Source organism: Ovis canadensis, chromosome 1 (genome assembly GCF_042477335.2).
Source record: "Ovis canadensis isolate MfBH-ARS-UI-01 breed Bighorn chromosome 1, ARS-UI_OviCan_v2, whole genome shotgun sequence".
Lineage (NCBI taxonomy): Eukaryota > Metazoa > Chordata > Mammalia > Artiodactyla > Bovidae > Ovis > Ovis canadensis.
This window is the reverse complement of record NC_091245.1, coordinates 16754854-16776585: the sequence shown is the minus strand read 5'-3', so window position 1 is coordinate 16776585 and position 21732 is coordinate 16754854. Positions and strand designations below refer to the sequence as shown.

The 21732-nt window shown below is 53.3% G+C and overlaps 1 protein-coding gene across 2 annotated transcripts in view; it reads left to right on the top strand.

Annotated features, from left to right (window-relative positions):
- The window catches only part of HIVEP3 (HIVEP zinc finger 3), a 56079-nt gene that overhangs the window by 20177 nt on the left and 14170 nt on the right, over positions 1-21732 (top strand). For both annotated transcript variants that reach the window (XM_069588168.1, XM_069588161.1), the window contains exon 3: positions 21447-21622. In XM_069588168.1, the coding sequence (XP_069444269.1) occupies positions 21447-21622 (176 nt within the window). The remainder of the gene's footprint in view (positions 1-21446; positions 21623-21732) is intronic.

The following is a 21732-nucleotide window of genomic DNA, read 5'->3' as shown; positions in this document are numbered from 1 at the left end:
GGCAGTGTGCCCCGGCCTGAGATAAGGTATCTGTTGGGAAGAATTTCGTCTCAGAGCCCAGAGCTGGCTGTTGTGTACTGCTTTGCCTGGACACACACAGGTGAGGAGATGAGGGGGCAATAGACATATCAAATCTCTAGGGCTTGCCAGAAAAATGAGGAGCTTAGAAAAATTAAGACAGAGTTGGACCAGAGTCTCTTGGAGGCGGGGTCCCTGCTGCGGTCTGTCCCCCGCAAGCATCAGCTGCTCCTTGCTGCCCACAGTGGGGAAGGAGGCCCAGCCTCTGGGATACCCTCCAGAGGCCACATCCTGCCTCCTGTGCCTGCCCACCTGGGTATCTTCAATCGTGCTCTTCACTGCCTCCCTGGAAGTGGAGGTACCTCTTCGTGCCACTGTGAATGTTAAATAGAATCAGAAACATTAAATAGAATCAGCTGTCCAGGGTCTGGCCCAAGCCCTCCCGCTGCACTGCCAAACAGAGGGGATGAGCAGAGCCCTGTATCTCAGTTGAGCAGAACATGGTGACGAGAGCATAACTTTGGCATCAGCCAGACCTGGGTTCAAATTCTGGTTCTGCCACTGATCAGAAAATCACATAACATCTCTATGGCTCAGGTTTCTCATCTGAAAAATGGGAATAATTACAGCACCTGTTGAGCAACGCTGAGAATTAAAGGAAATGATGTTTGTATATCATGTACCCAGCATAGTGTTGAACCTCTTAATCTGCCATGAATGGTCAGTGTTCACTTACATGACCGCCTCTTCCGGTAAGGAGTCAACTGGTGTCCCCCTCTTCTGCAAGCACACTGTGGCGTGCTGAAGCCAGACCCCCGGCATGGGAACCCTGGCTCTAACATGGCAACCAGTTGATCATAAGTGAGTCAGGTAATTGCTCTGTGCCTCAGCTTCCTCATCTGCAGGAAGAGGACGATAATAGCAATTACATCTCAAAGAGTTCATATGAGGCTTAACTAAGAAGCCACATGTAAAGAATTGACAGTGCTTGGTGCGTAGTAAGTACTTAATCAAAGTCCACTGTTATCATTATTTTGAAAGGGTCCCTAGAAATCATTTGATCCAAATTCCTCACTTTGCCAATGAGGAAACCACAGCCCAGGGAGGCATTAACACAGCACAGGAATAATAGAAGCCAGCCTCTTGGCCTTCACTCAGAACACGCCAACAGGAAGAAGGGAGGAAGGCTGTGTGGTTGAGTGTGTATGAGGCCACAGGATCTGTGCCATCTCGCCGTGGCCATGCTGGTGGCAGGGAGGTGGCATTGTGGTGAATTAGGCTGGGATTCTGACGCACTTTCAGCTCCCATGAAAAGAGACGTTTCACTCCAGAGGATCCCTTGTGTTCAAGAGCTAACAGGGTGGCCTGGTTGGGGAGACACACCCTAGCGGTTTAAGGAGGGCCTCCCTCTGCCATGGGGTGGACCCTACATGGAGAGTTAGAGCCCGACCAGACAGAGAGGCCTGATGTGGCCTTGGCTAGAAGGAGCATACCCTGGAGAATTCAGGGCTGATGGTTCATGGGGTTGGCAATTTGCTCTTAAACAGTTCCGGAAAAAAAGAATTTTTTTAGAACTACACTTTCAACATGTTTGTGATTGTTTCACAATAAATACTTTTAAAAGATTCTAGAATGAAGTAGTTTGGCTCAGAAGAAAGGAGGCCAGGGAAGCCAGGAATTGAGGAAAGAGTTTAAAAGGGCAGAGGCTGTCGGGCCGCCGGGCAGATCTCTGAACAAGCAGAATCAGTCAAGGCCAAGAAAGAGCCGGGCCTGAACTCCAAGCAGAATGTTGGATCTGTGCTGTGGACGGGCATCCTCTGTCACCGTAGGCGGCTTGCAGACCAAAGGACAGCCCAGCTGGTGGGAGGTGGGTCCTGGGGCACAGCAGCCAGCGGAAGGCAGACGGCTGGAGCCTGGGTACCAGGGGCGGGCATGTTGGGCAGGCCGGTTCCCAGGAGCATGGTGACAGCAGACAGGATAGACACAGGAGGCAAAACAAACCCAAGGCAGCCAGGGAGAAGCCAGGCTGTGGGTGAGGCCTTAGGACCCACTGGCAATACAGCTGGCAGACTGGGGCCAGGAGGCGGCCAGCCAGGGGCCAGGCCGGGCTTCTGGGAACTGGAGCCAGGAGCAGACAGGGCACTTCCCCGGGGAAGGCTGCGAGGAATAGAGACGGCCAGCAGGGCAGAGGGTGGAGAGGCTGGTCCGCTGGCTGTGCTGCTCAGCTGGGAGGCAGAACCTTCAAGGGCCTGGGAGGACACTGTGTTCACCCAGCCGGTCCAGTTGAGCCCAGGCTGATTCAGAAAGAAGAGGAACCGCCCCCTAGCAGAGAGGAAGAGACCAGTTCCCATCAACTTTCTAAACATCAGCAGATGGAGCAGTCGGGCTGTCTCTCGGAAGCATCTGAGACTGCTTAGCTCGGGAGCTCGGGCCCAGACCCTACCAACCACGATTTTTCTGAGCTTCGTCACCTCCCAGTGTCTGCCCTCTGTCGGTTCTGATTTCACCGACGAGCAGCGAACCCTTCCCATGAGGAGGGCAGCTGAGGACGTGTGTCCTCCTCCTCCTGGGTGGTCAGGGGTCGGGAGGGAGGAGGGGAGGGGCTGAGAGGAGGTGGTGGTTTGGATGGGTCTGGACCAGGGGAACAGAGGGTCCCTGAGGAGCCAGCCATAGGCTAAGCGGTGACCCAGGAGCTCCAGCTGAGGCTGCAGGAGCCAGCGTGCTGTGGATTCATACAGGCTGGGCCATCCCCCACCTGGACTCCAGCAGGATGCCCGTGGGGTCTTGTTGCTGTAGGAAAAGGCCCAGCAGTGACCCACGGATGTCCCCATGCTGGTCCAGGCTCTTTTCCTTCCCCCTTCTAGGGGCCAGCCTTTAATCAGCCAGCCCTTACCTGAGGCTGGGGAGAGGCTATTGTGAACACAGTGGGGCCTCGCCTGGGGTCCGGCAGCACAGGGCGTCCATCATGCTTGCTCAAATCCTCACCAAAGAATCCTCCCCCTTCACCCTCTTCCTTGGGTCTCCTCTGCCCAGTGTGCCAGGAAGGGCCATCCCAGCAGAGACAACACACTGAAAGCAGCCAGCTGGGCGCCCCAGGTGTTGGACATCCTAGTACATCCATGAGACTCCTGGATGGGCTCAAGCACTGGGTTCCTGCAGGAAGTAGTAAGGAGGAGGTTGGGGTTCCGGCAGGCACACAGTGCACACAGGCCTGGCCATGCACCATAGGGACCCCTCTCTACACCCCACCTGCTGGGTGGGCCTGGGTGCCGTTCCTTTCCCCTCAAGGAATCAGGGTGCTTTCACCCACACCACGCTGGGAAGGTTGCTTCCATCCTCCCAAGAATCCTTCATGTGTCTTGTCCCCTCCCTGGACTCTTGGGCCCTTGGCTCCCACCCACTTTGGCCCACTGCATAGCCGCTACCCGGTGAGAACCTCCTGCAGGCTGTTATACAAACCACCAGGGTGATTTCAGGCGGCTCCCACAAATGCTCCTTATTACATTTGTCATGTTTTATGCTAATGTGTGTCAGGAAGACGTAACCAGCGTGTGAAACCTGTAATTTTGTGACTGTGAGCCCTTGGGGCAGGAACCTTGGGCTTCTGCTCAGGCAAGCCTGTCTCTGAGCTCAGATGCCTGGAGGGCCCGAGGCACCTGGCTTGGAGAAGCATTACTGCAGGCCTTTATGCAGTTCATGGGAAGATCACTTCTGGTGGGTGGGTTGGGTGGGGGGATAATTGAGAGGGAGACTGGGCACGCTGGTCTGGGTTGTTGTCTACGGTCTCGAGGAAGATCACTGTGCCCGACAGACCCAGGAGCCACCCTGGCTCTGCCCCGATGAGCTGTCTGATCTGGGACAAACTGTTGGCCCACCTGTGCAGCTGCTCTTCTTCTGGGGGGAGACTGGAACAGCGCCGCCTCCTGGGGTTGAGGTGAGGATTAAATGAGAAAGCCTCGATCGCATTGCCCCAGCGGCATGGAACCAGTGTGTCCAGAGATGGAGTCTGGCATGCCTGGAAGGACACTGGTCAGGCAGGACAGAGGCAGGAATGGTGGCGGCGGGGAGGGATCAGGAGTGTGGCCTCTGAGGCCGGGTCCTTCTCCGTCACTGCTGGGTGTGTGACCTGGCGCAGTTGCTCAGCCCCTCAGTGCCCCCTTTCTCATCTGCTGAGTGGGGAGAGCTCTGCGGACACAACCAAGGGCTGTTCTGAGGACTGAACACATAAACGTGGCAGCTTGGCGAGCCCCACAGCTCCGCTCCTGGCCCCTCCGGGCCGGCTTTGCACACGTAGCTGTTGACCAGGAGGCTGGGCGCCCCTCCAGGCCGGCTTTGCACACGTAGCTGTTGACCAGGAGGCTGGGCACCCCTCCGGGCCAGCTTTGCACACGTAGCTGTTGACCAGGAGGCTGGGCGGTACTTGGGAAGCACCGCTCAGGGTGCAGCAGTGAGCTGAGGATGAGGGGCAGGTAACAAAGGCAGAGAGTGGAAGAGGGAAGATTTTTCCAGATGGACAAACTGGCCCAAGGCTAGAGGCTTGCGGTGCTGGCAAGGCTGGAGAGGGACAGGAGTTGCAGTGAGTGGGAGATGAGTAAGCTGTGGAGGGGCCTGTGATGGGGTCATGGGGTCACAGGTGTCAGTGGGGGTGGGGAAGGACTTATCGCTTTTCCATTAAATGGAAAAGGCCATATTATTCATCCCTTTTTTTAAATGGGAATGCACAAATGAAAAAATGACTATAAATTTTATAGACACTCCATGCACTGGGGCTATTTTTAAATCCCCTGTTATTCCTATAACTCCCTTAGACAATTGGCCAGAAAGCCTGGCTCAGAAAGAACCCTGACTGGCTCCCCAGTCCCCTCCAGAGCACCCCGTGTTTGATTAGGCCCCAGACTACTTCCCTAGGTGCCCCAGCCCAACCTTCCAGACATCCCAGACTTCTCTGCCTCTGCTCTTAATCTTGCTGTTCCCTCCACCTGGAGGAACCTCTCCTCTTCTTTAGCTCCGTATTCCCACAGTGGACTGTCCTCAGAGCTCGGGTCAAATGGCCCTGTTCCATGGAGTCTCCCAGACCTTTCCCCACCCTGCTGCTGCCTGCCATACGTTGCCTCCTCTTCCGAAGCCCCCAGACCCATTGTCTCACCTTATCTTGACTTGCATTATTTTCTGTTTGGTTCAGAAAAATGCATGTTCCCGCTCATGGCCAGCCTTAGAGCCCACGGGCAGGGGAAATCCTTTTCATAAAATGCACTTATAGTTCACAGCTGTAAATTTTGAAATGTAGGCAGTGGGCTGCTGAGAGTGATCTTTGACATGCTGTGGTGCCACTCACTAGCTGTGTGGCTGAGGGCAGGTCTTTGTGCATCTCTGGGCTGAGTTTCTCCATCTCTGGAGCACAGACAGCCATCTCTGCCTCCCAGGATGTTGTGAAGCCAGAAGGCTGGAGGACACGTGTGGTACCTGCCTCCAGTCTCAGCAAACACCGAGGAGAGCTGTGGGAAACCTTAGCAGGCTCTGTTCTCACCCAGCCGCTCTGAGCTGATTCTACATCTCATCTGGGTGTCATTCTGACCACAGGGTTGCCTTCTTGCCGACGGTTGCTCTGGAAGGCGCTTCACGTGCCGTGAACGGCAGACGTAAGTGATGCTCCAGGGCCAGCATGCTAGAGAGCTGTCCTCAGGCCTCCAGGAGGGGCTGTGCGCTGACTCAGTTCTCTACTGGCGCAGGGCCTGGTGCAGGGAGGTGTGGACTCATCGGGATGGAGCATTCCTTTCTGGGGAGGCCACACCCAGTTCCGTCAGCCCCAGCCCCACTTTGGAGATGGGAGTGGTCCTGGCTCCGCTGTCAATGTTAGTCACGCAGTCGTGTCCAACTCTTTGCCACCCCATGGACTGAAGTCTGCCAAGTTCCACTGTGGAATTTCCCAGACAAGAATACTGGAGTGGATTGCCTTTTCCTTCTCTGGGGGATTTTCCAGACCCAGAGATCGAACCTCTGTCTCCAGAGTCTCCTGCTTGGCAGGCAGATTCTTTACCACTGAGCCACCTGGGAAGCCCTCTGCTGTTAATGCCTGTGTGAATTTGAGGGGGGACCTCAGGCAACTTACTGACCTCTGGTGACCACTGATTGAAATGCAGCACGTGGCCGCCTGGACTGAGCCCTGTCCCCTCCAACAGTCCCCTTGCCATCCTGTCCTTCCCCTGCACCCGCCTACCCTCCCATCAACCTCTCCCACCCTCTCTGCAATAATAGCAGCCGTGGCCTATTGAAGGCTTGCTGTGCCCCAGGTACAGAACTCAGCACTAAACCCTTCACAAATATAATTTCTAATTCCATCACCCCTTGCTGAATAGTGTACATATATATTTATTTATTTATTTATATACATACACACACACACATACACCCATTCTCCAGATGAGGGGGTTGAGGCTCAGAGAAGCGGGAACTTGACTATGGTCACTTGGGTAGTGAGGAACAGCGCTATAATTCAAATTCAAACCTCCGTGGCTCCAGATCCTGGGTTCTTCCCTTCACAGCCCCCTGCCACTAACTGGGGACCTTGCTTTCTGCATCTTCCGCTTCTCAGTCACCTGCATGGCAAATCCCAGTTGAATCCTGTTCCTGCCCCTCCACCTGCTCCTGGCCAGGCCCTGAGTGAACCCCACTCAATGTTTGTGGATAGAGATGATGGTGATGGTGGTGGTGTTGGTGGTGGTGGGGCTACCCCAGGGCCCGTGGTGAAGGATGGAGTTGGCAGGGGCAGGTATCCTCTCCCCTCTCATAAAGAAGACTCTTTGGAGGCCGTGTCGGAAGCTGTAATCTTTTGAGACTTGCATCCCCAGGGTGAGCAGTGGAATGAACAGAAGTGAGGAAACCAGCTCCAAAAGGTGAGGGCTGGGCAGGGCCAAGGAGAGTGGAACATAAGGAAGGCCTCAAGGAGATGGCCCATTGTGTGCTTGGGGTGTAACTCCCAGTCCTTGAAAAATATCTTCAGGGAAGTTCAGAAGCGTCCACTTCCCCTTTACATTAGATGATTCCAGGAGAGCCGTGTCCCTGGCGGCCAGCACCTCACGTTCGTTCTTTGGGTTTGCTTTTTCACGTCCAGTGCCTGATCGTAGCCAGGTTCACTGGACTGGAAGGAGATGAGATGTTCTCTGCTAACTGGTCAGCACATTTTTAAATTTCTGACAAGTTTTCATAGACATGGCATTTCTGAAGGATAACTGAGCCAGTGGTGGCAACAGTCTGAACTAAATGTATGAGCTCTGGAAGCTTTCAACAGCCACATCTCTCACCCTGCCTCCCTCTAGCAAAGTGCCCATCCCTTCTATCATGCTAGGAACTATCCAAAGCATTCAAAGCTTTTAACCATAGAGAAGATGAGATGTGATCAGCCAGCAGGCGCTCGAGCCGTCCAGGGACCATTCCTGTGACCTCAGCCCCACTCTCCAGTGGTGAGGACCCTCATTTGGCTGCAGCTTTGGTCAGTCATTGAAGGTGATAAGTTGTTGAAAGGCTACCTGTAAACATAAAGCTCACATGGTCCAGTCTGCCAGGCCTCCAGGGAAGCCTTGTTTTCTGTTCTTCAAGTACAAATAACCAAATCTCTTTATTCTTAAACTCAGAATTTCTTCTAAATCTGTTCGCCATCTTGCACCGCTATCATCCTTATATAAATCTGACAGTTTGGATAACTTCACTGAGGCTTTTATTGACCCTGCATTTTCTTTATTGGGTCTTGATCTTTATGACCAACCCAGATAGCATATTCAAAAGCAGAGACATTACTTTGCCGACTAAGGTCCATCTAGTCAAGGCTATGGTTTTTCCAGTGGTCATGTATGGATGTGAGAGTTGGACTGTGAAGAAAGCTGAGCGCCGAAGAATTGATGCTTCTGAACTGTGGTGTTGGAGAAGACTCTTGAGAGTCCCTTGGACTGCAAGGAGATCCAACCAGTCCATTCTGAAGGAGATCCGCCCTGGGATTTCTTTGGAAGGAATGATGCTAAAGCTGAAACTCCAGTACTTTGGCCACCTCATGCGAAGAGTTGACTCATTGGAAAAGACTCTGTTGCTGGGAGGAATTGGGGGCAGGAGGAGAAGGGGACGACAGAGGATGAGATGGCTGGATGGCATCACTGACTCGATGGACGTGAGTCTGAGTGAACTCCGGGAGTTGGTGATGGACAGGGAGGCCTGGCGTGCTGCGATTCATGGGGTCGCAGAGTCGGACACGACTGAGGGACTGAACTGAACTGACCTGACCTTTCATCTCATTGATTTCCACTTCAAATGCTGTCTCGCATGGACTGCTGGAGTATGAGTGGTACCAACTCCCTGTCTGGTGGATCATGTGTTGTGGGAGGAACAAATGATGCCTTCAGCCATGTATTCAGTATCCATGTATGGATGCTGCAATGCTTCATGTTCCAAGTCAGCAATTCCATCTTCATCACTGAAATTTGGTCTTCACCATCATCCTCTTGCCTGTGGTCTCAGAGGGCTTACAAGGGCTTCAGCATCCTCATCAGCATGTTCTGAATTCCTTTGTAAATTTGCCTGTGGCTGGGGTGGAGGAGGGGATGATGGAGCTTCAGCCCTACTGCTTCCTGTATCAGCTGGTCGGTATATGCCGGGGATGGACATTCCACTGGCATCTTAGCCCCAAACCATGGCCTCCCCTTAGAGTTGGGAGGGAAGGACATCTCCATGCTTCAGTCTATCAAAATTGGGGACATTTGTTTTCCTTACGTTATTTTAATCTTTTGTCCATACCACACAGCATGTGAGATGTTCGTTTCCTGACCAGAGATCGAACCCACGCCCCCTGCATTGGCAGCACAGAGTCTTAAGCACTGAAGTCCCTCCTTATATTGTTGAAAATTAAACCTGACTGTGATGAGCGCTCTCAAGGCAGAGCGCTAGACAGCAGATCAGATACAGATTGATCCCCTGCTATGTGCTAAGCACAGTTCAAAGCACGTAACCTAGACTAACAAAGTTAACCTCAAATTAACCCTGTGAGTATATACTATTACTTTCAGTAATTTAAAAAATTGAAACAGACCATACACACAAAAACAATCCAAGTCATAAAAGTACATTCTATGAGTTATTAGAAAATGATGTATAATTTTGTATAATTATACAAATTATGTCCAGTTACCCCCAAGTCAAGAAACAGTACGTGATCCTTATTTTACAGATGAAGCAACTGAGGCACAGAGAGGTTAAGTAACCTGCCCAGGATCACACAGCTAGGGGTTCAGCCAAGAGGTATAATGATAAAGCCGTACCACAGCCACAGCGGGCTGCTGAGTCATCAGCACCAACCCTGCCATGGGGCAGGAACATGCTCAGGGCCACACAGCTGGTGGCAATGAGGCAGGATTTGAACCCCAGCAGTCTGACCCTACCCACCCCCCAACCCATGCCTAACCACTGCACTCTGCAGCATCCCAAACAAAGCAAGTGGATCCCAACTTCACCACACTGTAGCTGTGCAGCCTCAAACAGGTCCTTTCCCCCTCTGAGCCATGACCACATCCTTCCTTGCTGTTTTCTCACCCTATCCCCCTGCAGGCTGTTTGCAACTGGAACACCAGGTTGGGTACTGTCCATTTAGATTCCAACTAGGCCCACCTCAAATCCAGCCTCTCTACCATAGGAATCTATTTTGCCCCAAACCTGACTCTTAGTCTGTGCTTACACACTATCCATGGTGGGGGACTCACTACCACTCAAGCTTGCTTTGCTCCAAGTTTGTAGCTCTGGGGTTGGAATATTCTTTTTTAAAATGAACCCAGATCTTCCTGCCTGTCTTGGTTTTGCCTGTGGACTGAACCACCTCCCAGGAGACTGCATTAATTGTACTTGTGACCCGAGGCATCTGTGGACAGATTTTCTATGAGCCTGGTTTCTCCTCTACTCCTAGCTGGTAGAAAGCAGATCTCAGAACAAGAGCCAAGAAGGTGCCTACCATCATGGGACAACTAGAATGGAACTCTCTTCTCTTACCCTGTAAGATTTGAGTCTGTAAGTCTGGGGCCCGAACACACAGCCCCCTTGTGTGCTCTGCAGGTCGAAGCAGCCAGTAATGCCAGCTGACCCCTTCTTGAAGAGGGGTCTGATGGGCTGCAGTAGCTCCCTTCGTGCCTTCAGATATTTGGGAAAGCCTTGCTGTCATTCAGTTCAGTTTAGTTCAGTCTCTCAGTTGTCTCCAACTCTGTGACCCCATGAATCGCAGCACGCCTGGCCTCCCTGTCCATCACCAACTCCCGGAGTTTACCCAAACTCACTCCCATCGAGTCAGTGATGCCATTCAACTATCTCATCCTCTGTCATCCCCTTCTCCTCCTGCCCCCAGTCCCTCCCAGCATCAGAGTCTTTTCCAATGAGTCAACTCTTCACATGATGTGGCCAAAGTACTGGAGTTTCAGCCTCAGCATCAGTCCTTCCAAAGAACACCCAGGACTGATCTCCTTTAGAATGGACTGGTTGGATCTCCTTGCAGTCCAAGGGACTCTCAAGAGTCTTCTCCAACACCACAATTCAAAAGCATCAATTCTTCGGCGCTCAGCTTTCTTCACAGTCTAACTCTCACATCCATACATGACTACTGGAAAAACCATAGCTTTGACTAGACAGACCTTTGTTGACAAAGTAATGTCTCTGCTTTTGAATATGCTATCTAGGTGGGTCATAACTTTCCTTCCAAGGAGTAAGCATCTTTTAATTTCATGGCTGCAATCACCATCTGCAGTGATTTTGGAGCCCCCAAAAATAGTCTGACACTGTTTCCACTGTTTCCCCATCTATTTCCCATGAAGTGATGGGACCAGATGCCATGATCTTAGTTTTCTGAATGCTGAGCTTTATGCCAACTTTTTCACTCTCCTCCTTCACTTTCATCAAGAGGCTTTTTAGTTCCTCTTCGCTTTCTGCCATAAGGGTGGTGTCATCTGCATATCTGAGGTTATTGATATTTCTCCCGGCAATCTTGATTCCAGCTTGTGCTTCTTCCAGCCCAGCGTTTCTCATGATGTACTCTGTATCATGAGATGCAGGGTACACCCTTAAATAAGCAGGATGACAATATACAGCCTTGACGTACTCCTTTTCCTATTTGCAACCAGTCTTAGTTCCATGTCCAGTTCTAACTGTTGCTTCCTGACCTGCATACAGGATTCTCAAGAGGCAGGTCAGGTGGTCTGGTATTCCCATCTCTTTCAGAATTTTCCAGTTTATTGTGATCCACACAGTCAAAGGCTTTGGCAAAGTCAATAAAGCAGACGTAGATGTTTTTCTGGAACTCTCTTCCTTTTTCCATGATCCAGCGGATGTTGGCAATTTGCTGTCATTACCTCGCAGCTATTCCCCAGCACAGAGACACCTGACATTCATTGTGGGAATCTGATCTAGTTCACTGCCTTTTCTTATTTGCAACTTGAGGCATACAAATCTCTGAGTACTGAGGAAACCCTGAGGTTCCCCAGGGCATGGTGGCATGGCGCCTCATAGCCATTGGCCTGTAGGCATTGATCAGGCACCCAGTGTCTACACATATTTCACCAGCTGCTATCACAGATGGCCTTGGTCAGGCTCCCCTCAACTTGCCCTTGCATGCCAGCCTCAGGGGGTGCTTCCAGAGCACGGCCGTAACAGAACACCGTCCCCATCCCCTCTGCCTGCAAGACACAAGCCAGGCTTCTGTACCGGCCCCTGAGGTTTGTCTAAACCAGCTTCCATCCCTGCTTCTTGCCATACAGAATTGCCATATAGAGTCACACCAAGGCTTGATTATAATTCCTATAATACATTCCTACCAGAGAGTAAATACTCCACAAATGCTAGCTGTTTCTTTTTCCCTAACAAAAGAAACACCTCGGATCCTGGCTGACATTCTTTTTGTGCTTTTTAGTAAAGAGTAAAACATGCATCCAATCTCCAGGATCTGGTCACTTCCCCAGTCTTGACCTGCTTCCTGTCTGGGGAACAAGGAAGTGAAGCTGGGAGAACCAGCCAACCATAGTCTTGCATCAGGCTGGACTGGCTCCAGTCACAACAGGAGGCCTCTGGGTGATCTGGGCCATCCCATCTTAAGAGGGACAACCTGGAGGGGTTGGGAAGGTCTGGGGAGGAATCTGGAATCCATCTTGAGCACATCTGTTTGAGGCCTGGAGCAGAGGAATCTTCGGTAGAGCAGCATCCTTTAGGGACCCTCACGTGCAAGAGGGCTTGCACTGAACTGTGCTCAGACTACAGAAGGTCAACTTTAGCTTAGTTAAAGGGAGATCTGCCCAGAGTGGCAGGTGCTACCTGGGACACCATGAGACCCCAGGTGCCAGAGGTGGACACGCCCAAGGAGGGTGTGGATGGGCTGCCCTCAGAATGACCTCATCAGAGGGTGCACAAGGCCCCTCCCACCCAGGAAGTTGAAGGTTTTTAGGTCCTTCCCAGCATGAATGTGCTTTAACAGTGATTTTCAAATTGATTTTAAATTCACGGAACTCTTTTTTACAAATAGATTCCTATTCTGAAAAACAGCTCAATGCGATGGAGGACATGGGGGCCCAGAGCCCTGCTGCTCAGCCTCCCCTTGCGTAAATCCTGAGCACAGCGTGAAAGGCCCTGCAAGTCAGGGCCTGCTAAAGGCTGGGGCTCCCCCATGTAAATGGGCACCTTTAAGAAGTGCGCTCCTTGTTGGTAGTTTCACTTCTCTGAACGCGACAGGCCCAGTTTCTGGCATCCTGCCTCTCTCCCTAATGTCACTGTCTGGTCGGAAACAGGGCCTTGGCTGCATTCTTTGGGCCTGAGCTGGTTTCAGCCCAGGCTGGGTGCCTGCTCGGTGATTCTTAGGCTTCTGCCTCAGTCATTCATTGCACAGCATCTCAAGTTATCGTATTGATTCCTTTAGAATAAAAGCCGCCTCCTCTCTTTAGGCCCGAGTGCTGGGCACTCTTCAGGGCAGCTGATGCTGTTTGCTGTTGTCCCCCTAGAATGACAAATCAGACCAGAAAAATCGAGAAAACCGCCCAAACGGCACAGATGCAAGCCTGCAAAATAGACATGGACTGGCCTCCGTGGTGGGAGTGCTTCTGAAAAGTGTAAAGGAAGGCTTCTTGACCTGCCCTCCCCTCATGTCTCTGTCAGGCAGCCTGGACTCCTGGAATCTGTGTCCTCTTTCCTCTTGCCCTTGCCTCTGCCCCATCTTGGGCTCCATACAATTACAACACCATCCCCCAGCTTCCAGGCCTCCCAGCCCACTCCATCCCCAACCCTGCACCAGATGGGGACTCCCAAAACAGGAGTCTCCCCAGTGAGACCCGATTCCCTCACAAAAGCCACCTAAGACCCACCCGATCCTCCGTGGCACTTTGTGAGCTGTCTGCATTACAAGTTCTCTGTCTTTATGTTGCCATCTTTTAAGTACCTGTTATTCATTCTGGAGACCAAGGTCAGAGTCTTATTTAGCTTTGCCTTTCTGAGCCAGGCTCAGACCAAGCCTTTGTAAGTATTATTGAGTAAATACACAGAATGCTGCTTAAAATAGACCCTGTGCTGTCAGGCTCTGAGCCTATGCTTGTATTACACATGTGCCGAGGAATTCTTGGCACAGCAGGTCTGTCCCTGGACCCCGCATTAAATGCCCCCCCACCCCTACTGGCTCAGTGGTAAAGAATCCGCCTGCCAATACAGGAGACCCTCAGTCAATCCCTGGAGAAGGAAATGACAACCCACTCCAGTATTCTTGCCTGGGAAACCCCATGGACAGAGGAGTCTGGCAATTCATAGTCCATGGGGTCACAGAAGAGTCAGACATGACTTAGCAACTAAACAACAGCCACCCCAGATGTAGTGGTGTGACATGATTTCTGCAGAACCCTGACAAAATGAGAGTCTGTAATGTGCCCAGAACCCGGTGTGAACTTCCCCCATGACCCACAGCTCAGCTTCCCCAGTATACTTGTCACCAAAGGGTGTGTTCCCAACCTCTTGGCAACAGAATATTTTTAGCAGATACACAGCTCAGTGCCACCTGGCACTTGCTCCTCTTTCCACAGACATCCCTTCCTTTCTGAGCCTCACCCAGAGAGCACCGAGTCACGGCAGACAAGCTGGTGGGCTCACTGTGGCCGGACCTCCGGGGGGCCAGTGACTGCCGGGAACCAACCCTGTGTCCCCTCGCTTCATGGGACACAGGCTGCCCGCAAACATAGGTCGCCTCAGAGGAACAGTGTGCACATTTCTGGTGCGTCTTCCTCTCCTTTTGCATGATCATACCCAGGCTGTGTGCCTCTGGGGGAAAGCATATTTGGCTACAAGGTCATAATAAAATCAGAATTTTGACAAGACTTTAAAATATCCAAATCTGGAGGAGAATTGAGAATTTTGGGGATAAAATATTAACAATATATGAAAACATCAATAATATACATTCAGAACAGCCTCCTCAGAGCTCAGATTAGGAAGGTCACACCGAGGTCACTGAGTTTATCCCCCTCATTCAAGAGAAAAATGAAGCTTGGTGGAAAGAGAAGTCATGGGTTTAAAGGTCAAGACAGGTATCTACTAGCCACATGACCTTGGGGAATTTGCTTTGAGCCACAAGTTTAGCTCTGGGCTAAATCTGCATCTCCCATTTTGCTTGCCTGAAACTGTTTTTTTAAAGAGGAGATTTTAAGTCTTAGAATTTCATAGCATTTAAGTGCCTGAGCTTTGTAACATGTGACCTTGGTTCAAATTCTGATTCTGTTAACTTGCTGTCTGTGACCTCAGGCAGGTTACTGAGCCTCTCTGTGACTCCATTTTCTTATGTGTATAGGAGGATATTAAATTCCATGTGTCATGGGGCTACCTTGTGGTTTAAATGAGGAAAGGTATGCAAAGCATTTAAAATAGTGTTCGGTACCCAGTAGGAGCTATCTAAGGGTATGCTAATATTATTATTATTATTTTTAATCTGGATTGGTGGTTTTCTTGTAAACCCAGAAGATCTGACAGCCTCATACAACACTTGGCTGGAAAAGTGTAGCCACCTTCCCTTTAGAGAGACTGTGCCCTGCCTTCTAGCTCACTTTAGCCCCAACCTCTCCCTCCTCCTTGTACCCGCTCTGTCTCACTCAGTCGTGTGGCCAGCTCACCACTCCTCCCCAACACGCTCCCTCCCTTCTAGTGCCCTGAGCCCCCTATTTGGTCAGGAAGCAGTATTTCTGTTTATTGGATAAATTTAGAGGATAAACGGGGCTTCCCTAGTGGCTTAGATGGTGACGAATCTGCCTGCAATGCATATGACCCAGGTTTGATCCCTGGGTCAGGAAGATCCACTGGAGTAGGGAATGGCAACCCACTCCAGTATTCTTGCCTGGAGAATCCCATGAACAGAGGAGCCTGGTGGGCTACATGGGGTCACAAAGAGTTGGACACAACTGAGGGACTTCTGCTTTTTTTTCAGAGGGTAAATATACCCATTTTACAGCCCCGAAAGCCCCTCCGTCTCTGAGCTGCCATAACCACTCATTCTCTTGCTCCAGGGCCTCCCGGCCTGGCTTCTGGGTGAACAGCACTGTGAGGCCGCTCACTACCTCACAAGGCAGCTTCACTGCTGAGTCTTCATCGTATGCAGAGTCCAAGAACAACAACTCACCTATCACCTTGCCTGAGATGCCATTTCATTTCCACCACATCCCCTCTCCTGGAATCCAGAGCAGAGGGATATGCCATCTCCTTTCAAAGCTGTGCGCTGAGTTCTCAAGTGCTTGGGGGAAAACTTCAGGTTTCAGAAATGCCTACAAAAAGGCTGGAGCCACAACCCAAGGGGTCACGTGCTAAATGGTCAGAGTCAGGCAGCTCAGCATCTCCAGTGGCAGGACTGGAGGGGAAGCTGCTGAAGGCAGGGGGTCAGACTGTGTCGGCCGTAAGAACACTGGGGTCAGAGCTGGGTTCCGGTTCCTGCTTCACCACTTTCAAGCTGCCTTTGTGACTTTGGGCAAGACACACAACATCTCTGCTTCTGTTTCCTTCTCCATCAGATGAAAATAATAAGACTCCCCTGATGAAGGGATTGTGCAAGATTCTCTGTCTTTTCCTTTGAATCCGTGAGTCTCAGAACTGCAGCATAAGAATGAAAACAGACCCAGAAGATTCTGGCAGCTCCACTCCCTTCCTGGGAGCCTCACTCCCCTCCTGACCCAGGGCAGTGGAGCAGGAAAGCTGCTTCCAGGCGATGGTTCGGGACCCCTGGTGCTGAGTAGTGACCTCAGGCCCCCACAGCCCTGGGCCTCAGGCAGTCAAGCTCAAGGTCTCTCTAAGACATTTTGGAATCCACAGAAACAGCTTTTTTTTCTTTTCTTTTTTTTTTTTTTTAAGACGAAACCAAGCATTTTCCAGACTGGCTGACATCCCTGGCTCGTCAGAGCAGAAAACAGGCAGGTGGTGGGGCTCAGACAGCCGTGAGTCAGCTGTACCCAGGCAGCGAACTGTCTTGCAGGCTAGGCACAGGCAGGGGGCCGGGAGGGCACTTCCTCTGCGGCGGTAGGGCTGCCTCAGCTGGAGGGTGGAGGGGCCAGCAGACCTGGGAAGCAGGAGCATGCCCCTGGGCGCCCCACCATGCGTTTCTGGCTTCCTTCCCTGGCTCTTTGCAGGGCATTTTTCTGCAGCTGTCAACACCCTCAGTCCCACCCAGCGCTGGCAGCCTTTCAGGAGGGCTGCAAGAAAGCAGTGCTGTTTCCCTCTGTCTGCAGTCTTGCAGGCCTCTGGGCACCCAAGAGAAGGAAGGTGCTAAGGAAACCTTGGTCAGCGTCACCTAAAAGCATCCAGGCAGCGTCTGTGCAGGGACAGGGGGACAAAGTGGAAAAGTCCCTGGTGGTGTGATCTTGTCCACATCACTTGAACTCCCTGAGTCTTGGTTCACATTTGAATAAAACGGGAACAGTGGCCAAGGGCTGGTGGGAGGGCTGAATGACCTCAGGCCTATGGCAGTGACTGGTGCACCTAAGGGCAAAGTTTGACTGTTTTCGCTGGAAGGGAAGTGCTTTTTCCAAGGTCGCCCAGCACGTTCACGCAGGAGCCAGGACTCAGACCTGGCTCTCACGCTGACCTCTCTATGCACAGAGCGGTCCCTACCAGAAAGTGGGGAGTGTTCTGGCAGCTAGTCCACTGTGATTGGGAGGGACTGGCTCTGTGCTGCGTCCGTGGGGAGCCCACAGTGTCAGGCTGAACTTGTGCTCAGGGACTCATGAGAGCATCTTGGCTGAGGGTCTCTAGCAGACATGAGGAAAGAAGGCCCTGGCTTGGCTCCCGTCTCTCCAGCAGTGCCTACCGAGCACTTACGGGGCATCAGGCACCGTGCTAGGCCCGGGGCATGCACCAGTGGATGAGGCAGATGTGCCCCCCACCTCTATGAGGCTAATGGGGACCACCCTGTCAGAGGCCACAACAGTACACACAGCTTGACAGTGCTGTGAGGGAGGAGTGGGTGGGACCCCCAGGCCCATGGGTGTATGTGAGAGGGCTCTGAGGGAAGGGGCCTATTGGCAGAGCCCTGAAGGAGACAGACAGACAGTAGCAGGTGGTGGCAAGGGTCGGGGGAGGAAGAGGAGGGAGAGGTGGAAGGCCAGAGGAAAGGGGCTCAGAGGCACAGGATTACATTCGGTGTGGTTGGCAGAGAAGTGCTATGAAGGGAAGAGCTGTTAAGCTGGACCAGGAGGTGCCCCGGGGCCTTCAGCACCCGCTGAGTGAGGGTGGAGCTTTATTCGGAGTGCAGTGGGTGGGCCCTTGGGCTGGGAGGAGCGGCAGGATGGGCGGTATTTGGGGAGAGTCCCCTCTGGCTGTCTTGTGAAGACAGTATGCAGCAAGGTAGGAGAGAGGATGGTGGTCTGGCCTGTGGCCGCCGGGAGGTGGGCCTCCCTGGAACGCATGTCCCATGTGCCGTTGACAGGCCGTGGTGATGGACTGACCGACAAGACTGAAGGATGTGGGGGCACTAGGGATGCTGGCCTGGCCACCACCGGGTGTGCCTGCCATTTACTGATGCGGGGACCCAGGAGGCAGTGGTACATGTTGGGGGCGTGGAAACAGGATTCTGGGAACGTGGGCTGCAAGGTGCCTGAAGACCACTCGGGAGACTCCGAGAGGGCAGCTGGATGTACAGCAGGGTGGTCAGAGCTGGAGAGACATTGAGCATCCAGGGGGAAAGTCAGGTGTGTGTGGAGGAGCTCACCTGGAGGCAGGTGTGAGGGGAGAAGCGTGCAGGTTGGCACCGGCGGGGAGCGTGGGGATGCAGAGAAGGAACTTGCCGAGGAGACCCAGTCACCAAGCCAGCAGGTATCTCCAGATGGTGGACAACAGGGCTGACAGGATAAAGCCACTGTCAGTCAGATTTAGCAGCCCGCGACAGTCACAGGGACAGTCAGCAGGGGAGCTGGGATGGGGTGGCGAGGAGGCGTGACTGCCAGCAGGACAGCCCTTTCCAGACTTGGGCTGAGAAGGGAAGCAGAGGGAGTGGTCGCTGGAGCCGGCTGGGGCCTGGGGGGCGGGAGCTGCTGTTGCTTGGTACCAAGAGGACTGAGCTCATGTGCACAGTGGTTGATGTGTCCAAAGGTGGAGACCTGAAGCTGCTGGGGAAGGGGTGCGATCTTATAGGGTGATCCCTATAAGGGACCGTCCAACCTCCAGCACAGACTGGAGGGACTGAGCCCCGGCTGAGAAGGGGAGGAGGGCCCAGCCGACACTGGACAGCTGCCCCACACCTGTCCCTGGACTTGGTCCTTTGGGAACCACCAAGCTGCACAACCCCAGTACTGGCCTTTGAGGAGCAGAGAAGTCAGAGGCTCCAGGCTGGCCAACCAGAACTACCCTATCCAAGTCCTGGGAGCCCAGGGGCCACCCTTCCCCTGATCTCCATCACCTGGACCCTGCTGATTGCCTCCTTCTCTCACCTCTTTTCTCTGGCTCCCCAATCACGTTCTCTTCTGGTTCCTTATCAGGATCTCTCTGCTTGAGGGTGGCTTTTGGCACCATCTTTCTACCCACCCTCACCTTTGGGTGCTTTCTGGGCCCTCTCACTATCCTTCTTCTGTTTTCATACTCTCTTGAATAGTCACCTGCCTCCTCACAAAGCTACACGTCCCATCCTGAGTCCCATGGAATTCCGGTTGTGTGTGGGCATTTCTTCAGTTCTCTCGTGAGCATCTCACGTTCAGTAGTTAAGGACTAGAATCCTGTACCATTTCTCTCGAAGCCCGTGGCTCGTACCACCTGAGCCGGCTAAGTTGAAACCTTTGTTCCTCCTGCCTGGTGCCCCCTGTATCATCCAGACAGCCACCAGGGTGGATGCATTCTACATCCAGAAGGCTTCGAATCCCTGTTGTACAACATGCGTGTCCTGTACCCAGTTTCTCCTCTTGCAGACCATTCCTCATGGCACCAAGGAAGTATCTTCTGTTGAGACTTTACGTTTACCTTTCAGACACCTTTAACCAAGTCTCAGTTTTTTGGCATGGCATCCAAGGCTGATGGTGATCCAGTCTGCCCTGCGCACCAAACTCTCCAGGCATCTTAACACTCATGCCTGTGCTGCTGGGGTCCTCCCTTCTTGCCTCCCGTCTCTCAGCGTCCTTTCTAGCCTCTCCCAACCCAACGTTGTGTCCCCAGCAGGTTGGCACCTTCCATGCAGTGTGACAAAGTGGCGTCCGGGGTTGCATACCTGCCTTCTCACCCCACCCCCTAAGTCACGCACCACCCTTGGGGGCTCGAGCAGAGTCCTTCCTCTGTGTACGCGTGTGTCTCCCTTTGGGCGCCCAGCTGTGGTTTAAACTCGCTATTGAGGGAGAAGGAAGGGGCTGAGAGTAGCCAAGGTCGATGGACTGTCTGCCTGCTTCCGAGCTGTCTTATGTTCAGAGGGAAGTGCACATGCGGTAGAGATTGGGGCAGCCGTAGGCCTGGGTGGGAGGGGGGGAAAGACGGGGACCCATAGGCTCCATCGTGATTGGAAGTGAGAGGGGAGAGGCTGTCACGGAACCTCTGAGCAGGGCAGAGTGGAAGTGGTGTGGTGTGTGCGTGCAACTGAGCGTGAGCGCTGGTGATCAATGTGCCTCTACCTGCCGGCTCCCTCGCTCAGAGTCCCCTCCTGCAGGCCCATCCTGGTGACATCCTCTCAGCTGTGAGCTGATGGTCCCAGCAGAGCAGGACTGAGTCCCAGCCGCTGTCACTTCCTCACCCTCCCCTACCCCAAGTCCCCTCCCTGCCTCTCTGAAGCCGCACCCAGAGGCTGGGTGCCAAACCTCCTGGGTGGGAGGGAGATGTACAGGTGAGTGTGGGCACAGGCAGGCCTTCTGCTTGGCTTAGGAGGCAGACTCTGCAGGCTGAGAAAGCCGCACCTCTCCTAAGGCACCTATGCCCTTGGACCCTGGGTCTCACAGTCAGAAAGCTCTTCTCCTGGAATTATGCCAGGATTCCCTCCATGGGCCCTGCCGCAGCCTTCCCATGCCTGTCAAGACACTCGCACATCTACAGTGTTAGGCCAACGTGGCGTTCGGACAAGGACAGTATCGAGTGAGCTTGTGGGACTCATGGGTTCCTTCTAAGTGGAAATAAGAGCATTCTGATTCACAGCCAAGAACACAGTGGCCCTGAGGCTCAGCAGGCAGGCCGCCACCCCAGGAGGCTCCTGCAAGCTGTCGGTACTTCCTGCTAGGACCCCAGGTGATCCCCGGAGAGAGGCCAGGTGGCTGGAATCCGGGTCCTGAGAGCTTCCCGCTTGCCTCAAGACGGAAAAGACTGGGGAGAGGGCTTCGGGCCCTGGGTGTCTTGACTCTGAGGACCGGGAAATAAAGCGCCCTCCGTGCGCGTCTGGTGGGCCTGCGAGCGGACTGTTTCGGTGCTGGTCGCCCCTCGTGGGGGATGGACAGGCTCTGGGGCAGGCAGATTCAGAAGTCGTGTCCCTTTCTAGCTGTGGGAGCCTCGGGTTCTCCGTGGAGGTTGTGACTGAGTGTGGGCAGGCGTCCGGCAAGGGGTGAGCACTGGCTCAGCGGTGGCTGCCGGAGCCGTGGCTGTCATCTGTTTTAGTCTCTTTGTTACACGGTGGCCCAGCGCGGCTGCTCTTTGGAAGCAGAAGCTGGTGCTGAGGCTGGATCTGGGCCAGAGACCCCCTGTGCCCCTGCGGCTTCCCTCCCGGCCGGGAGCACCAGGGCCTGCTGCCTCTGAGGGAGAGGAGGGGGTGCGCCCCCCGCCCCCGTCTGAGGTCAGGGCAGGTGCAGGGCTCCACGGCGGATCCCCCACCCCTGGTTTTCTCTGCTCCGCGTCCCCCTCTCCCTCGCCCCTAAGAGCCGGATGTGGCCAGGAAGCGCGTGCATCTTCTGAGGTGGGAACCTGCCTCCTCTCCTCCTGTTTTGTTCCTTTACCATGACGCCTGTTGCTCATAGGTACAAATCAAACGAAGAGTATGTGTATGTGCGAGGCCGCGGCCGAGGGAAATATGTTTGTGAGGAGTGTGGAATTCGCTGCAAGAAGCCCAGCATGCTGAAGAAACACATCCGCACCCACACTGACGTCCGGCCCTATGCGTGCAAGCACTGTCACTTTGCTTTTAAAACCAAAGGTAAGAGACGGCCAGAGGAGCGCTGGCCCTGCCCGCTGCAGGGAGCTCCCCTCTGGGAGCTCCAGCACAGAGCCCGGGGCCTGGGCCTCTCTGCCTGGGGCCTGAGCAGC